Source organism: Protomyctophum bolini, assembly GCF_963924005.1.
Source record: "Protomyctophum bolini genome assembly, chromosome: 13".
NCBI lineage: Eukaryota > Metazoa > Chordata > Actinopteri > Myctophiformes > Myctophidae > Protomyctophum > Protomyctophum bolini.
The window spans coordinates 33,899,223-33,918,505 of record NC_137874.1 but is presented as its reverse complement, the minus strand read 5'-3'; the positions used below and the strand labels follow the sequence as shown (position 1 = coordinate 33,918,505).

The 19,283-nt window shown below is 42.1% G+C and overlaps 1 protein-coding gene and 1 long non-coding RNA gene across 3 annotated transcripts; one reads left to right on the top strand and one right to left on the bottom strand.

Moving 5' to 3' along the window:
• Window positions 1–8,117: 8,117 nt before the first annotated feature.
• On the bottom strand, window positions 8,118–13,500 carry LOC308327740 (tripartite motif-containing protein 16-like). Of its 2 annotated transcripts, none has more exons than XM_080781273.1 (2): window positions 13,438–13,500; window positions 8,118–10,196 (listed from the first exon to the last, which is right to left on the bottom strand). In XM_080781273.1, exon 2 carries the CDS (start codon window positions 10,192–10,194, stop codon window positions 8,269–8,271), a length of 1,926 nt encoding a protein of 641 aa, XP_080637399.1. In that variant the 5' UTR covers window positions 10,195–10,196; window positions 13,438–13,500; the 3' UTR covers window positions 8,118–8,268. The 2 variants fall into 2 exon arrangements, with proteins under 2 accessions (XP_080637399.1, XP_080637398.1); XM_080781272.1 differs by lacking the exon at window positions 13,438–13,500 and adding an exon at window positions 10,473–10,622.
• A 2,491-nt stretch (window positions 13,501–15,991) lies between these two features.
• Window positions 15,992–18,865, top strand: LOC308327739. Its single transcript, XR_013965209.1, has 3 exons — window positions 15,992–17,557; window positions 17,761–17,812; window positions 18,357–18,865. It is a non-coding gene; the product is annotated as an uncharacterized lncRNA (long non-coding RNA).
• The last annotated feature ends 418 nt before the right edge of the window (window positions 18,866–19,283 follow it).

Sequence of the window (19,283 nt, the reverse complement as noted above, 5' to 3'; positions counted from 1 at the left end):
GAGGCGTGGTTACTACTGAGGAACACGCACACTGGTTCTATTATATATGAGGGGGAGAGAGAGAGAGGGACGGGGGCTAAAGGGAGAGGGAGCTAGAGAGAAACAGAGAAAGAGAGAGCGCGCGTGTGTGCGCGCGCGTGCGTGTGTGTGTGAGAGAGAGATAGAGATAGAGAGGGGAGGGGCTACTAATAAATAACAATAATAATAATAAAGTCCCATATCTGCTGGCTGCAACAGCAGAAAGATGTTTGAGCTGTTGTATTGAGGTGTGATACTATACAATGCCTTTATTAAATCATCATAACATAAAGACAAAATTGTATCTGTAAGGATAGCCTACATAAACAGAGCAGTTGCCTGGCTATCTGGATACATTGGCAAATAGTGCTGACATTTTTCTAATAATATGGCTCAAATTAGTTGGTTTTTAAGTAAGGGATAAATGTATGGCTGCGTGGTAATTGTAGATAAATCACAGACAGTGTGATTTATATGTCAACAATGACCACGCAGCTATACATTATCCCGCTTATTACATGGCTACTTAATACACAAATTAATTGACCCAAAAGTGACAACAAAATGTATTTCCTTGCATACATTGTTGTCTATTTCTCGCTTCAAATGTTTACAAAAACATTATTGAATGCATGTTGTTTAGTTAAATGACATTGTGTGTTAGTTTACATGGCTGTCACATGGGGTACAGTCTATGGGTACAGCCTGCAGGTGCTCCGAGCGTTTGATTAGACAGTGAGTGGTCTGTTATAGAGCGGATCGGTCATTATCCAGAAATAACACACCACTGAATTTGGCGATTGACCAATCGGAATCAAGCATTCAACCAAGCTGTGTAATCATTTTAAATAACAAATGTCATGATTTCTGTTTATGACCTTCATCTAGCTGACCCAGCACATGTGGTGAATCACAAATCTATGTAACGTAAGTGTATTTGAAACCCATGATACGATGACCATCAACCACTTAATCAGTATAGTCTCTCAAGACAGACTGTTGCCTCGCGTCAAATTTCGAGGAACAACAGGGGCTGCTGTTTTCCCGAATATTTGACGATGGGATTCTCAGATTGCTTAATCAGAAACTGGCGTCTGTGCACAATGAGAGATGCATGTTCTGTTCCTATCCATTCTGTTCTTGTCCCTGTTCTTGTCTCATATCTTCTGCAGGTCACATAAGGTTCCCACTGTCCAATACTGTATATTTTAGTGTGTTTTCAGAACTTGTCGTGTTGTGTGTGATGATAGCCAAAGCCTATACTGACTTTTGTCATCATGTTCTCTTGCTGTGCACGCCACTCAACTGAAACATCACCCACCAGACCACACGGTTGGTCAACCAAAATCACAGCTGGGCCTACTTGGAAGCCAGTCTGGAACTCCATGTTTTGGCAAATATTTGAGGGACATATACTGGATATTTGGGCATACCGTACGTACGGTAGCGTGGCATTAAGGGCAGTCCCCCTGTAGAGCCTATAGAGGCCCATGCTCTTCCAGATGGCTGAAACACGGGCAGAACCATGAGGGGGCTAGGCTACTGACACTAATGAAGTGAAACCAATTATTGGATAACAAGGAGTGAAGACAATGTGATTGTGGTAGTATTAGCCACAAGAAGGGCTAATGAGGAACAGGTGGCACTGTGGCAGTAATAATACAATGGAGATGTTGATCTCTGGAATGGGGGCGTGGGCTTGGGTGTGGCAGACACAAAAGGTATTATAGTAGGGTAAGCACAATTAATAACCAGTTTAATTCCATTCAGGTCAAAGAGAGTCATGGTGCTGCTATTGTGCATAATATTGGCTCATTCATGTTCGCTCTTCTCAATGGTAACATGATCTGTGTTTAACCAACAATTTCGTGGCCATATCATGCATCAATCAACGTTATTGTCACAACACAGTTACAGCCTACAGGTAAAAGTGAGGCGAAACTCTTGTTTGTGCAGGCTTTCATGTTTGCAGTTCAAAGAGTAACTAAAAATATAATTAGAAGTAAAAGAAAAATGGAAGTATAAGAGTAAAGAATGGGATATATATGGCTACAGTGATACACATACACAACATGGTTTACAGACTGGCCTCTCTCTTGAACAAATCATTATCTCTATCCTCCATACACCTGGCTAGGTAGCCTACGACTTTCCGCCCTGAATCTTTCTTTAGTATATAGGTCTACATACCTAGGTATAGGTGTGGGATGCCCTCATAATTGTTGACCATCATGCAGGCACATAACACACGTTTTCTGGTCGGGAGCTCCCAGTGTCTATGGCGGCAACTGGCCAGCCTCATTCTCCTGGCTGTAATGATGTTGCTCACCCTTGGTTTAGTCCCCCAGATGCTTGCTGGCAATGTGCTAGTTTTCACTGAGGTTTAGAACAGCTTGCAGCATTATGGTGTACTGTGTGTAGGGCAGTCTCCAGCGTCCAGCATTATGGTGCACTGTTTGTAGGGCAGGCTCCAGCGTCCAGCATTCACAGCTGTAGAGGAGAAGCGAGTCTACAGTCACTGAGGAATAGCAGAGCTCCACACACTGGCCATGGCATTCAGAGTCCTCCATGCAACGCTTTCCTCACTTTAAGTATACTTGCTGCTCTGTCGAGTCAGGAATCCAGACACCAGTGTAATCTGGAGAAATCATATCGCAGCACACAATGGAATAGCATTATTTAGGGCATATAACAAATCATTGCATCTGACATCTCGAGGCTATAAATTATCGTAGGGCATATTGCATCAGGAACAGGAACTCACAATATAAATGCAATCCTCCATTTAAAATGTGGCCAAAAATCTTCAGTAATGTAATTCAGCCAATTTGTAACATGTAAGTGAGATTTGGGGCACATTATTTAATTTTGATCAGACGTTATCGCTCACTTAGATCAGCTAACACAGGAAGGCTGTTCAAGCCTTCCCTAAAACACCCTGGCCAACATGTCCTAGACTCTTTTCCCTCCTGGCTCCCAAACTGTGGAATAAACTCCCTCCCAATTGTCTGCCTCAGTCTGAAGAACTCACCCTCTAGCTCAGTGGTTCCCAAACCTGAGACCCAAAAGAGAAATTACAAACTAGTGAAAATAGCGCATCTGCTTTTTTGAGTGCTTTTGTTTATTCATGGCAATTATCTTATTTCCAAATGGTATTCATCAAATACTATTGAAAAGTAGTGATGTTTTTGTTTACACATGACTTCTTCTCACCTTTTCGAATTTGATGCTGTATTTAACCATGCAGAATTATATAATTGTTTACTTGTTCACGTTTTGTTAGTTTTCTTTTCTCATCTCTTGTCCACAAATGTTAAGAATGTTATTTAGATAACATGTTGTTTACAGACAGATGCTAGGGCACAACTGTACATTGTTCTCTTTGCACTGTACTTATTATGCAACTGTTTAGTCTCTACGTTGTTGTTTTTGTTGTTTGTTGACTAGGGTAGGGTTCATCCTACTCTGATCTCGCACTTATACGTCACTCCGTATAAGAGTCTATGCTATGCCTAAATTGTAATCAGAGACGCGCACATCATGGGACACAAACCCCACAGAGAAATTCAGCCTGGAGTTTTGCAAAGATATGCTGACGGTTGTAGATCTGCCATAATATTTCCGGCAAGCAACACCATCGTACGACGAAGTATAAATCACTATCAGACTTCAGTGTCCAGATTGAGACACATCCTTTAGAAATCTGATTTTAGTCACAATTCAAACCACCTAAGCATGCGATTCAAATCTGATTGGCAAAAATTAAATCAGTTTCCATGTCTTAATTTAATTTATTTTTGTGTTCCTATTTCTACTAATAGCGAAATAAATATGGTTGGTATGAGTCTCTGATTTCTGCTATACACATATGTATATTTATATATACATAGATATTTATTTTGAGTTCATCTATCTAAGTGTTATATGGTCTTGCGCAGCCAGGTGGCATTACTATCATTTTGCTACACTACACAGGTCCATACTAACCCTCGAAGGTATGAAACCCTGATTTTCCTTCAGAGGTTTCTGTTTTCCTCTGTTACTTTTATCTCTTCTGTCGAATACTGCTGATTGATTTTGTAATCTTTTTCCTGTATACAATCGGGGTAGGCAAAAATAAGCTTCTATAGCTTCAGCCTACACCCTTTTGGTCCGTTATTTTCTTCTGAATGATGTATTGTGCTGAATAGGACCAAATAAACTATCATCATATTTCAATCAGAAAGATTCCAATCTGTATAGGCAAAAAGTCATATTTGGGCTGCCAGTCTGAATATAGCCTTACCAGCAGAGAGCATTCACCAGAAACTGTCTCTGCTGGGGACTTAACCATGTGAAAGAAACACACCACAACCAAACAAACAAATAGAGCATTAGCAAAATAACATGGCGCATAAATCAATTGGAAAGAATGCGACTGATCAATAGAGAACATACCTTAACACAGCACTTTGTTAACATAAAAAAACAGAGACAAGTCTGTAACGCATAGTCTCATTGCTTGCGCGAGCAGAGCGTGCAAGTACTGCGATCGGCTGGGTATGTATGTATGTATGTCGGGATGTGTATGTCGGTGTCCTCTCTTGTTTAAGACCGTAGCCCAATCAGGGACCAGCATCTCTGGCAACGTCATTATTAACAGGCAATGAGGGACCAGTATTCCTGGTGATGCCAGTGCTGAATGTCATTGGCATCGCCAGTAATGATTTGGTCACCATCAACAGCCAATAAGGGACCACCTTTCGTTTCAAGGTTGGTATACTACATCTTAGATTAACAGTGTTTGATTTACCACAATATATCATAATATATCAGGGTTTTTTTGGAAGCGGTGATGCCAGTGGTGAGCGCACCTCATGGCGTGCTCATCCTGTGCACAAGTAGGCCATACATGGCCTACTTGTGTGCAAGTTGGCACCTTGACAGAGTGCATTTCTAGTTTAATATCAACTTACATTAAACTACAGTATATTGTAGAGGAGGATTTGTTCTCAAAATATAGACATAAACATGTGTTTATAGCTGCACACTAAACAGCAAGCAACATACAACTAAAGACAATACATAGATGCAATAACAATACATCCTAGCACACAACATTGTCAGTTTGTTCAATGTTGCGATCCTGCTAAATCAAGCTGTCCTCCATTTTATGTCCCTCAATCTCCATCCAGATGGCAGTAATGTGGAGTGATTGATGGGGTGATCACTAGTGACATTGGCTGAGCGTGTCATCATCATGTCTGAGAGTTTGGGTGTGGGAGGACCAATGATTTTAGAAGCACATTGAGTCAGAGCACCACAGGAATGACTAACCCAGAGAGGAGAGAATTATGTCAACAGTGTAAATCAGGACAAATTGAACAGCACTTTCCTGCTCCGGATACAACGCGTGATGAGTTGATTCAGTTTAGGAGAGGTGCCAGGACTTTTAACACTAGTGACACAGTATGCAACAAGAGACATATAACACTAACATTATTATTATTGTTGTGTACTATACAGCAAGCCATCCATGCAGCCAGCCATGTACCTGTAGGCCTAAGTCTGTCAAGATATCCTGAGTTGGATCATGGAAGTAGCCAGTGGTGAGCTGGCGGTAGGGCTGTCCAGGGCGCCGCCCCGGTAGTTCAGACACCGCACGCACCGTCGCACGCCCCCCACATGCAATTCAAATGAGCTTTGTGCACACGCGCAACGTCATTAAAATACAACAGCCCTACTAGTTAAAAAGATCCACAGCACACCACTGGAGGTATAGCAGCTCCAGCAGAGATTCCCAGACTTCCCTTTCCTTGGACACATTTGCTGCACAATAATTTGGGGTAGTACGGACAGCTGCAATAACGCTGGGTGACCTAAAGTGGCATTGTTGCGTGCCGCCAAAAAGGGCTGCACTCTGCACTGAGCTGGCTCAGTGTGAATGCCCTAGTGCTGAGTGACTAAGCACTATAACCATAGACAAATCCACAGAGAGGTGCCCTGCGTGTTACATACTAATTCCTATAGGGTTGTGCTTATATAACCATGCCCCCGGGCAAGTTAAGTTTACTGTGGTTAAGGTTAGGGTTAGGGTTAGGTATAGTTTTACTGAGGTTAGGTTTAGGCTGTCAATCACAGCGACTGACCAATCACAGCTCATCAACTGCAGCATTTACACTACTTACTTAATGCACAACGGAATTCGGGCGGGCGCTCATATTTGACATTCGGTTTCTCTCCAAAGTTGAAATTTGTCACAACTGTTGGAGCAGCCATAAACTACACAGGGAAGTCCCGATGTTCTGGGCATCTTTATAAAGTTAGTGTTAGTAAAGAAGCAAGTAAAAGAGTAACTTGAACAGACCAACAGCTGTCACTTTCCCATTCACTCTAGCTGTAGCTGCTGTGTTTCTCACCGCAGCTACAGGAAATAACACGGCTTTGTGGATTTGTCTATAGAGCTTCGCAGTCCCACCCCCTCGAGAGACCCGGACCGTGGACAAAACCAACTTGAGTTGTGACAAATCAAGAAGAAAACACTTTTTGTTTAGTTTTTCTTCTTACAAATTATTTGATCGGCCTAAAACATTGTGTTTGTCGTCATGATTTGTCACAACTCGAGTTGGAGTCTTTAAATAAATACTTTTTGAAAAGTGTATGAGGAAAATCAACGGGGAATTATTCTCCGTCGTCATGAAAGGGCTCTATAACTGCAGCAGTCAGCCAACAGTGTTGTTGAGCAGCTTGCACCACTCAGTTCACACGGGTGTGATTTTTCTAGCTATATTGTATTCTTTCTCTCTTTTTGAGGCATTAAAAAGTCCTTAATTTTGTCACTTCACCGTTACGTATTTGGGGACCCCCTCAAAATCATATAACTATCATGGCCTCAAGCAGAAGGCCAGCTTCACATAACTTGTTTTCGTCCATGTTAGTAAAGGGTAGTCTAATAAGTAATATTGTATGGTTGAAACTTTTGGGGGGTAAAAAGCAAAAGCACTATAGTCTGATAGTAATCATTGCTGTAGAGTGATTGTTCAGTAACAGAGGTCCTTCAGATGGGTTATCAATTTCATTCAATCAGGAGAATCAGCTTAAATGTTATTGTGTTCCATTTCCAATTTTGTCTGCTAATTACATGTCATCACTTCCTGATTATCCTAGAGCCGGTGTGAGTTATCTATTCTGATTGGATAAAATGTCTAAATGTGTAGCCTACAGTATAGCATAGAGATATTTAAAACTTATTTTAACAAAACAATATCACGTACTGGATTGGTACAACCCCCCCGTGTTTCCACTGCTGTTGTACCCATACTGTCTCACCTAAATGTCTCAATAGAAGAACAGGGAGACAATACAACCACCCCAATTGTATAAGTTAACATACTGAGTCTATCATACAGATTGGACAAAATTACATTTTATTCATATAAAAAAAAGTTACATAGTGCCACTTTAGGTAAAAGTAGCAATAGGACAATACAAAATTACTATACTATAATAAGCAAAAGATCTGTATTCAAAATTTTACTTTTAACGTATTGTTAAAGGCTTGAGTTGAAATGACACAAAGAATAGCTCTTCCATACACACACACACACACACACACACACACACACACGTGTTGTCTTTGTTCAAAACATTTTCATGTAAAACTGAGGACTAGATCTAGAGAGATGATCAGAGGAGCAGAGTTTTTATCACTCTCATTAGGATTTAGGAGTCGGACATGGACTGAAGTATGGATAGATTGTCTCCACATCATAAAATGAGTACAGAGTACAGACCCACCTCTTAATCAGCAAAAGCCTTTCCATTCCTCAACAGTATAAGGTCAGGGCTCAGTGCCAGTTCCCCTTCCCTGTTAATGGGCTCTTAGTAAATCCTCCCTGAGGATTGAGTGATTGAATACTTTAAATTATTAGTGATGAATGTAAATTATTAGTTATGAATGTAAACAGTACAGAGTACAGTCACACTTAGTGAAAAAGTATACCACATAAGAAAAAAAACATCATTGTTTCCATTCAGGTCCTGAGTATTCAATTAAAAATCATCATGACATGAAAAATAACAAAATTCAAATCACAAAACATACGTGTAGGTTGGGGAAAAAGGAGGGAGAACCAGAGGTGGGGGGTAGTCACTTGACTATGGGAGGAGCGATCATTTCCTTTCCCTTTGGCCTCTGAAAGGTGGATTTTTAAAGGACGCCGCCAGAGATTTGGTCAGTGTGTCAGGGCCTTTTTAGACCAGGAGTTTGGCTTACTTGGGATGGGAGGCTTGTCTGGGCCACGTGCCATCCTCATTCTTCCGTTCAATCACAATCACCTGTCCTTGGAACAGACCAGCATCCTGGACAGTGCTGTCTGGTTTGTTCAGCTGCTCGTATGTGTTGCTCATGTATTTGTTCCACAGCCGCGTCTCCTTCTCTGATGGAATTTCAAAAAGCGACCTCATCTCCTTCTCTACGGTATCTATAGTGTCTGTTCTACTGAATTGACGTGTTACCACGTTGTCCATCTCACACAAGTTCAGTTCCAACAAATAGACCTCCACTTTACAGTGCTTGACAAACATGCCATGTTCAAACACCTTCCTGACAATGGCTTTTTGGCCCTCAAGACAACCATACCAGCTGACCAGCTTGTTCCATCCTTCAGTGGGAACTAGGACATAGTCCAGCTCATCTATGAGGTACTTTTTCAGGACTTGGGTCTCATGGTCTGAGAACAGTCCAGAGTTATCAATAGGTCCGGGATAGAGGCTAGGCTCTCCGACATTGTACATGTCCCAACTGTTAAATCCCACATATTTCATCCACTGTTTGCACCACTGACTATCTATCAAGTACCATTCATCGCCTTTTCGCAGAGTTGTTTTAAGAAGTGACCCTACAGTCTGTTTCTGTTTTTCAGTTGGAGGTCTCGGTATCTGAGTGGCCACCGGCTCCAAATGTGAGTTGGCCGCACTACCCGACTCAGAGAATCTCTCTTTGTTTCCTGGAAGAGTCTTCTGTATGCCTCCATCATTCACTTGTTTTCCACCATCAGACAGGATGAGGAAGGAATTTGCTGCATCAGGGTCCAGAGTTACATCCACTGCATATTGCTGGATCCTCCTCAGCTCACGCAGCTTCTTCTTCATCTCTTGACTGAGTGTCTTCTCCAGCTGAGCCACAGCTGTCTTCACAGTCCCCACATAAGAAGACTGATGGACATTGATGTTTGTCCAGTCCTTGGTGGGTGGAGGGATGTTGGTGGATGTGATATTCTGGAGGAGGTGGAGGGGGTCTTCAGTGTGTGAGAGCTGCTTCAGCTCACAGCTTCTCTTCTTTAACTCAGTGATTTCCTGTTCCAGCTCTTTGATGAAGCCATCAGCCTGTTTCTCTGTTGTTTTCTGCCTCTCTTCAATATCATCAATGACTTTAGTCTGGCTTCGCTCAACACAGCTGATCAGAGCCGTGAAGATCTGCACACTGTCTGCTATCACTTTGTCTGCATCTTTCTTGCTGAGCTGTACTGAGTGTTTGACCTCCTGAATCTTCAGTTGTCTCACCTGGATCATCTGCTGAACTTCAGCCTCTGTCTTTCCCAGCTCAGCCTTCTTCCCTTCATATGCCTCTTTCAGAGATATGATTTGATGTAACTTGTGGTCTGACTCTGTGCAGAACTGACAAACACACATGTGGTCAGTCTTACAGAAAAGCTCCAGAGGTCTGTCATGTTTCTTACACAGAATGTCTTCCAGGTTCTTTACAGGGTCAATTAGTTTGTGTCGTTTGAACCGTGTGACTCTGTGGTGAGGCTCTAGGTGAGTGTCACAGTAGGATGCCAGACACACCATGCAGGACTTCAGGGCTTTGAACTTGGTCTCAGTACAGACGTCACAGGAGACTTCATCTGATTCAGCAGGTTCTTGGTTTGCGTTGGAATTGTTTGTCAGCTTCTGTGCCTTCCTGAACTGATCAGCCATCTCAGAGAGGACTTTATTAACAGAGAACTTTGGTCTTTTGTCGAAGGTTTCGTTGCATAGTGGACACTGACACACATCACTGGTGTCCCAGTAATGTGTGATACAGGTGTTGCAGTAGTTGTGTCCACATGGAGTGGTGATTGGATCAGTGAACACCTCCAGGCAGATGGAACACAGGAACTGCTCTTCAGACAGGAGACTGCTGGCACACGCCATTTCTATACACAGAAAATAAACATGGGGTAAAATATGTAATTGAATGCTACTACTCACTCAGTACTCACAGCTTAATAGTTCTCTGATCATCATATTAGAAAAGAGCTCAATAATGTTGCCACATACTGTATGGGAAGCCATTTTACCAACTGAATGATTATACTACAAGATTTCCAGGAAACCGGAACTAAGGGAAGATCGTGTCTCGATACAGTTTAGAGTTTAATATGCTTTTGTTCTCTGTTACAGAATAATACATCCTGATCTCATGTACTCACCTGTCTTTACGTTCTCAATATTTCAGCAAAAGTCCTGTTGAACTGAAGGTTTTTTTTTTTTAAGAAAGAGCGTGTCTGCTTGACTTTCTCTTTACTGTAGATTGCGTCACTGCATGCCTGAGAGGGTGCTCTGTTGCTGCTGCTAAGTTAACCCTTCACAGCCTCCACTCGTCTCTGTACTCCATCTGTTATGGCCAAACACAAACACTTTAATGATATAACATGACTATGAAAAATATCATGGTATGTGCGCGCACACACACACACACACACACAGTACTGAGTGAGGGTAGAATGTGCCATAGGCACTTTAATTAGTCCTCAAAAAGTCAAAGAAATCCCCACGGTACTCAAAAATACTACAAGAAATTCTCAAAAATACTCAAAAAAGATACTCAAAAATACTCAAAAAAGTTACTCAAACATTTTCCACTTAGTTGGAATACTCAAAGTATTGTCAATGTCAAGGCAGCGTCATTTGATGCAAACAATTGCTTTTATTCACCTTAATTGGCCAGGTTGGCTACAGGTCCTCTCAGCTCCAGGTACAGCCCTACAATGACTCCTGGGCAGTGGCAGGTTTCCTGCTTATAAAGGCCAGGCCCCTCCCACTAGACCCAACCATCCCTGCTTGAAACGTACAAGTTACAATCCAGTTTAGCCCATGTCCAAAGACAATATATATAATTCCCATAATGTTATAAACACCTTGCAGTCTATTGACCATATTACTCAAACGAGTGTTCATATAATAACTCTTCTCTTTAAACAAAACCCACAGATGGTATGGTCCACTCATGGACCAATCATGATCTCCCACTCCATATAAGGCCGCCTGAGCCACTCCTCTGGTGCTTTGCCTCTGCCCAGAAGTCAGGGAATATACTGTGGTAAAACAAGAAACAAAAGTCATAACCTTGATACATACAATGGTAAATAAAGAAAAAATAACAATACATTTGGAAAACAGCACAGGAACAATGTTAATACCAATCTTAGTGTGTGCACTCACCAAACTAATTAACAAGGCCCCTGGCCCTGGCTATTGTGTCATGGTGTATTGTAGTGGAGTGTTATGAGTGTGATGTGCTGTTAGTGGCAGGGTGAACCCCCCCACCACACACACACACACACACACACACACACACACACACACACACACACACACACACACACACACATCATTGCTGTAGTGTAGAGTGATGGTGAGAGGTCTCTCCGTGAATTTGAAATGCATTTTCAGATGCGTTTTCATCAATTTCATCCAATCAGGAGAGAGTACCAATTTTATCAGCTAAAATGTTATAGTGTTCCATTTCCAATTTTGTCTTCTAATGTGTTTGTGTCATCACTTCCTGATTATCCTAGATCCATTGAGTTCTCTATTGACTGATTGGATAAAATGTGTATGCCGACCTGAAAAGGCATTTTATGTTGATTGCTAGAGCTGGAGAGACAGAGAGACTCCTGTTACTAAACAAACACTTGATTACTATCAATATATAGAGCTATTTAATCAAGCTAATTCAACAACAATATATCACATACTGGACTTAACCCTAACTGGACTTTAACCCTCGCCTCACATTTGTATAAGTATACCCCAATTGTATACGTTATAACACAGGTCTGTCATGACAGGTCTGTCATGTTTCTTACATAGAATGTCTTCCAGGTTCTTTACAGGGTCAATTAGTTTGTGTCGTTTGAACCGTGTGACTCTGTGGTGAGGCTCTAGGTGAGTGTCACAGTAGGATGCCAGACACACCAGGCAGGACTTCAGGGCTTTGAGCTTTGTCTCAGTACAGATGTCACAGGAGACTTCATCTGGTTCAGCAGGTTCTTGGTTTGCGTTGGAATTGTTTGTCAGCTTCTGTGTCTTCCTGAACTGCTCAGCCATCTCAGAGAGGACTTTATTAACAGAGAACTTTGGTCTTTTGTCGAAGGTTTCGTTGCATAGTGGACACTGACACACATCACTGGTGTCCCAGTAATGTGTGATACAGGTGTTGCAGTAGTTGTGTCCATATGGAGTGGTGATTGGATCAGTGAACACCTCCACTCCAGGCAGATGGAACACAGGAACTGCTCTTCAGACAGGAGACTGCTGGCACACGCCATTTCTATACACAGAAAATAAACATGGGGGAAATATGTAATTATTGAATGCTACTACTGATGAATCTGATCCTGATCATCATATTGTGTCACTGAGAGGGGGTGTTGTACCTATAGTAAAAGGGGAGATCTCAGTAAGAACGATGAGTGTTTCCTCTGTGTCAGCAGTATGAGAATGTTTACTGTCAATTTAGTTTCGAAATATTTACATAATCACAACGTTTCATTTCAATATTAACTTTTCTCTTTGCAGGTTTTCAACATTTCTTTTCACAGGTAAATACTCTGGTATACACAGATAATCCAGGTAAGTATGTCATACAAGTTATACATTCAATCAGGTTAGTATTCATTATCAGGTATGTAATCCCATTTATATTTTATTTTCCAAGGTCAAACCCAACAGGTAAATATGGATTTAAGTATAGGCCTACACATTAATGACCTTGAACTTAAATCAAGTTAAAGTGCAACAAAAACACTGTAAACACAAAATTGTTTTATCTTAACTCTCTTAATATACAAAACCACTAGTGTAAAGTTGTAAACACAAAATCGTTTTATCTTTACTCTGTTAATACCGTTTGGTTTTAGTTCTCTTGGAGAATAAACATAAATGCACGTGAGTTACCCACACACACAATAGCAACGTATAGCCCCTTTCGGGACCCTTGGTTACCATTTCTGTATTTTGGATGTCCAAAAAGGTAACCGAGGGTCCAGAGCACTGAATCAAAGCATAATCCAAGCTATCAAAATAATACTTCAATATTCGGTCACAAAGTATAAGCAAAAAAACATGATTACGCATTCAATCATTCATGATCAGAAATACCCATTTAAATACCTGTAAAAGGGGAGATCTCAGAACGCTGGACACAGCGTTTACTCTCTGTCAGCAGTATGAGAATGAAACACTACAAGCCTGCGTCTATCTGGATCACTGTTATCGTACAGTATATGCCTTTATCACAGGTCGGGTGCTGTTGCTGCTGTTAACCCATCATAGCCTCCACTCTTGTCTGTACGTCGTCTGCTTCTTAATCTGTTGTGGTTTAGTGTAGTGAAACACAAATACTTTAATGATAATATAACATGGATATGAACAATGTTTGTTAAAACAATGTCATGGTATTTGCATGCATGCATGCATGCACGCACGCACGCACGCATGCACGCACACACACAGGCATGCACACACACACACACACACACACACACACTCCTGCACACACACACACACACACACACACACACACACACACACACACACACACACACTCCTGCACAGCCACACCATATAAATATGTTTATAGCCAAGAAATATGGCAATAAACATAATAAAATTATAATTTATAATAAAATAAAAAACATGATAATCTGTGACGTACGAGCTGAGTCATAACACATTAGAACAGGGAGGAGAGAGAAAGAGAGGGAGATGGTGGGAGGGAGAGAGAGAGATTGAGTGTGTGCAACGTGCGTGCATATATGTTTATTGCCAAGAAATATGGCAATAACATAATACATTTATAATTTATAATAAAATAAAAAACATGATAATCTGAGACGTACGAGCTGAGTCATAACACATTAGAACAGGGAGGAGAGAGAAAGAGAGGGAGATGGTGGGAGGGAGAGAGAGAGAGAGAGAGAGAGAGAGAGAGATTGAGTGCCGTGCATGCGTGCGTTTGGTCCAAAGTTCACATTTTCGTGCATTTTTATCAAAGATCATGGGAGGTGGGGAGGAGATATTTTTTCATATAATAAAAAATAAAAATAAAAAAATGGTGGGAGATGTAAAGGTCAGAGCCAGAGGTCAGAGAGTCGGCACAGGAAAGTTGTTCGTCATGAGGAGACGCATAATTATGCATAATTATTGTGTGCGCACTTCACTTCACTTCACTCAGTGCATTTTGGTGGAGAGATTATCTCAGCAGCGTTATAATTGTTATCGTGTGATCCGGTACCAACCATAACTAAGTCTAAATACATATTTTCTGCCAGAACTTTTAGTTAAAACAGCTGACCCAAAGTCAATTCATTATGCAAGAGTAGCCTATCCGACACAGGGAGCAGTGAAAATCCTCCATGAAAATGCATTGTGTTTTCTGTGGCTGTATACAGTAGGCCGATCTACGTATGTAATAAATGGAACCAAGCTGCCACTCTACTACTACTACTGGCGGACGGTAAGACAGAAATGTAGCATGTTTATTCTGCTGCTTTTGGGATTAAACCAGAGCAAATTTCATTTAGGCTACTTTCATTAGGCTATCAGACGCTGACAAGATCATCAGTCAGATGAGGGGATGTGCGCAGTTTTAGGATCCCATCTCAGGAGACCGGAGTTTAGAATAGTTTAGAATATGTAATATGAAAACAAACTAAAGCAATTTGCCCTTTGCTAAACTCCACCCCAAAAGCGATAGTCCAATGCCAATCCAAATAGTTATAGCAACCGTTGCTAAGCTGGGCAAGCTTTCGTCACCTCAGACTGTCAATGTTAATTTGCATGGCTGTGTTGTTGCACACATACACAGCTTAACGTCGGGAAAGTTACACGACTGACAACTCAGGTGATGTTAATAATACTACTAATCACTGTAGTATTACCGTGCATTACATTACATTAAAACTCCTATCGGACGGTCGTTAAAGTTGATTGAGTTGGATATACTGTTTCTCCCTCATTTCCTCGTATTTATTGAAATAATTTTCCCAATGCATAGCCTACTGCAGGCCTTGTTGACTAGATTTAGAAGACATTTTGAAGCTCGCGCTACTGAATTATTTGGAGAAATCCCTGTCATTTAACATACATCTCAATGGGTAATGAGGAAAGCTAAACAGTATGTTTTAACAGCGGGCAACAGCCAGACGAAATTTCAGAAAAAAAATATTGATCTTTTTGGGCGATAACGGGTGATTGGGCGATGGGTTGCCCTCTGTCTGCACCTTTAATCCATGTTATGTTTTTGAGGTGATGTAGGCTGATCAGACAAAATCAGACACTCATTTTCCCGCCTTATCCGGCCATTCCACGCTATGTGGATCTGGTTGTACATTGTTTCCCTTGTACCAGAATATGCTAGCCTATATATTTTGAAGGCGGCCTAGGCTTTTATGCTTAATATCGCGTTTGGTTTTGATGCTGCTGCATGAATTCACAAGAATACTGGAGCTTCCAGGAGTTGTGTGTATGACAGTGGGAAGAGAATGCAGGAACAGCAGTCCTAGTGAGTGGGCAAAGTGGGGATGAAGTAAAGGGGCTGTTGTTCTTGAACCAATCAGAATCCAAAAAGAGAATGTGTGTGGGGGGAGAGAGAGAGAGAGAGAGTTTGTAGCTCAAAAGAACAGATTAACAGGCAGTCAGTCAGTCATAGTTAGTTTTCAAATGAGTTATTTTGGTAATTTTTACATTTTAGAGGTCATGCTTAAATATTAGAGGACAGGATCAGAAGCGAGGGTCAGAGCTCAACACATGTGGTTTGTTTCTGCTGGTGGATTATCAACTGACCTCAGCCAATCAGAGCTGAAGACACGACGGATGGATTTGACTACCAACAGCTTCTTAAAGGAGTTACTACTAATATGACAGTACTGCGATGCGAAGTGAGCGTGCGGATTAGTCAACAGTAACACCAACTTGGGTGACTTGCTGCCCTCCACACCCTCCGAGACCAGTGGCATACGATAATTATTCCCTGCATGACGTGCGCGCATGTAGGCTATTCGCTGCCGCGTGGTCAATGGATGAAATGCTTAGCGGACGGTGTATTACGCTTCCTTTCAACAACGTCTGCACGGCATACTACATATAATATAGAGCATGGCGGTAGAACACGCCACTGCCTGACAACGGCTTTAATCGAGAAAACCAAAAGATTCCTGTGCACTAATTCAATAGTAACTTAATAACATTTTCTGGGCAACCCACTACTGTGGGCAGAAACCTGTGTCCTGTGATCATCTTATTGGTCAGTCAGTCATATTGGACGCTGGATATGATTGGTCGGTTATGTTGGACAGTGGATCTGATTGGTCGTCATATTGGACAGTGGATCTGATCGGTCGGTTATATTTGACAGTGGATCTTATTGGTCGTTCTCTGCGGTTGACAACATGAAGAAGATTGTTGCCGTTTTTGAGAAAAGAAGAAAATCCAGACCTCTGTCTTCACCCCCTCTCTCCGTTCCTCCCCTATCGTCACCTCCTCTCTCAGTTCCTAGCCCCTCTTCCCTTCCCCTGTCTCCTCCACCTCCTAACGCCCGGCCCCCACATACACCTCCCCTCCCTCTCCGCCACTTGCATCTCGCCACCGTGATGGCAAGGGGAGGGAGGGAGAGACAGCAGGAGCTACGGGGTCATGGAAAGGTCAGAGGTCAGGCCGCTGGGGTCAGGATGTCATGGCCCAGTGCCACGGACAGGAAGTCCACCACAGCCTTGCTAACGCCCCTCAAACAACTTCAGCCAATCAGTGACGCCCATCCTCAACCCAACATTAATAACAAGACACCTCGGCCTAAAATTAATAACATGACACCCCAACATAGCATTAATAACATTATACCTCAACCCAACCTTAAATCTCAACCTAACATTAACATTACACCTCAACCTAACATTAAACCTCAACTGAACATTAATAACATCATGAAACCTCAACCCAACATGAATAACATGAAACCTCAAACCAACTTGAATAACATGATGGCTCAACCTAACATGACAGTAATGACACCCCAACAAAAATGTACTGAAGAATTTAAAACCCAGGCCCCGCCACCCGCTTTAACTACTGGCCTCAAACTCCACCCTCCTCCATCAGCCCTGCCTTTGTTATCTCAGTCTCTGATTGGTGGATTACCCATCAAGCCTCACCCTCATATGCCGCATGTCAAAGTCCCTCCCACTGGGCGGGGCTCTGAGACAACCCTCCTATCACTGCTGATCGTCTGTCAGAGGTAATGAGGACAAGGGCTGAGCATATTCAAACTTCATTACATTGAGTAACACTCTGTTATCCTGACTCTGTGTATGTGTGTGTGTGTGTGTGTGTGTGTATGTGTGTGTGTGTGTGTGTGTGTGTGTGTGTGTGTGTGTGTGTGTGTGTGTGTGTGTGTGTCCGTGCGCGCGCACACGTGCTCGTGTGTGTGTGTTTTTACAGTAGTCCCGGCAACAGCATGGTTGCCATTGACAAAAGGATTGAACATGCAATGGTAAGACTTTGTGCTGTTACTGTACATCATACTATGATTTTGTTTAATGTGTCTCTCACACACACACACACACACACACACACACACACACACGGTTATAAATGCAGGTCTGCATGGGATAGCAAAAGTGTTATTATCCAACATTGGGCAGAGGCTTAAACCCACAATCCGGCCGATATGCCCAGATATCCGTTTGACCAGTGATGCACCAAGAGGCATCTAGACTAGAGAACCACAAAGCCCTGATGTCATCAATATGACGTCATGGTACTGACATCATTGAGCTGGCCTGGACTCTATATTTGGTCATGTGCATAATAATTACTTTTACTTTAGTATATTTTGATACCAATACTGTCTACTTTTACTCAATTCAAAATGTTGTATTTCTCCAATGCATTATTGATAGAAAAATGGTGAGTACTTTTCCCACCACTAGGATAATAGGAACATATTGATCGACATAGTGACGAAAGTATAAGTAACATATTGACAGAGTACTGATAGATATACTCACATACTCATATTAAATGTATTCTGACAGGACCTGGTGAAGACACACCTCATGGTGGCAGTGAGAGAAGAGGTGGATCTGCTCAGAGACCAGGTTAGAGCACTTCAGGACAGAAACGCTCAACTGGAGAGAGAGAATTACATCCTGCAAGCTCTGAAGACACTTACACACCGATAAGACCACGCAGGACCCATAGCTGACTGTGTGTTTTGGCAGTATTAGTCTTGATTGAACAATTGCATAAGGCTCACCAAAGCGCTTTTAAAAATGTTCTCACCTGAAAAGCAGTGAAAACACAGGGCCCCCGTCCCGTCCCAGGTCTGACCCCTAAAGCGTTGTCTCCTCTTGCTGGGCCTGCCCCATCCAAATGCCCAGAGGTTTCACCTCTGCCTGCATCCATATAAAAACAGAAGGTCACATATCAACCATGCAAGTGTCAGGGCCACTTGCGACACAGATGGCCTGGAGAACCCGTACCCTTCTGATCGATTACTAGAACCACAAACACACACACACAGTGACACGCATGCCCACACACACCCCCCCCACACAATGTTTAATTGCACCAGTTTTAATTGATGTGTCTGGTGTTGATAAATGACGTGATTTAATGGCTTTCAAACCATTTGTTTATTTCAATCATTTTAAATGTATTTCATGTTGTTTAATTGTGTTTTCTCCAAACTTGGTAATTTCGGTACCAATAAAGGTTCCAATAAAGGTTAATTGATTGACAATGATATAATCATGCATTGACCTAGTGGTCAACAGGTCAGCCACTTAAACCCCAGCATCCGTATTGTGGGGAAGGTTTTCACAGGAAACCGATCGACAAGCTCACAATGCTGTGGGGCGTTGTGAGCTTGTTGATCAGTTATTTTCTGCAAACGCTTTCCACACAATAACAGACAATACACTAGTAGAGAGCCCAGAGGCACTCCGGTCAACCATATAGGG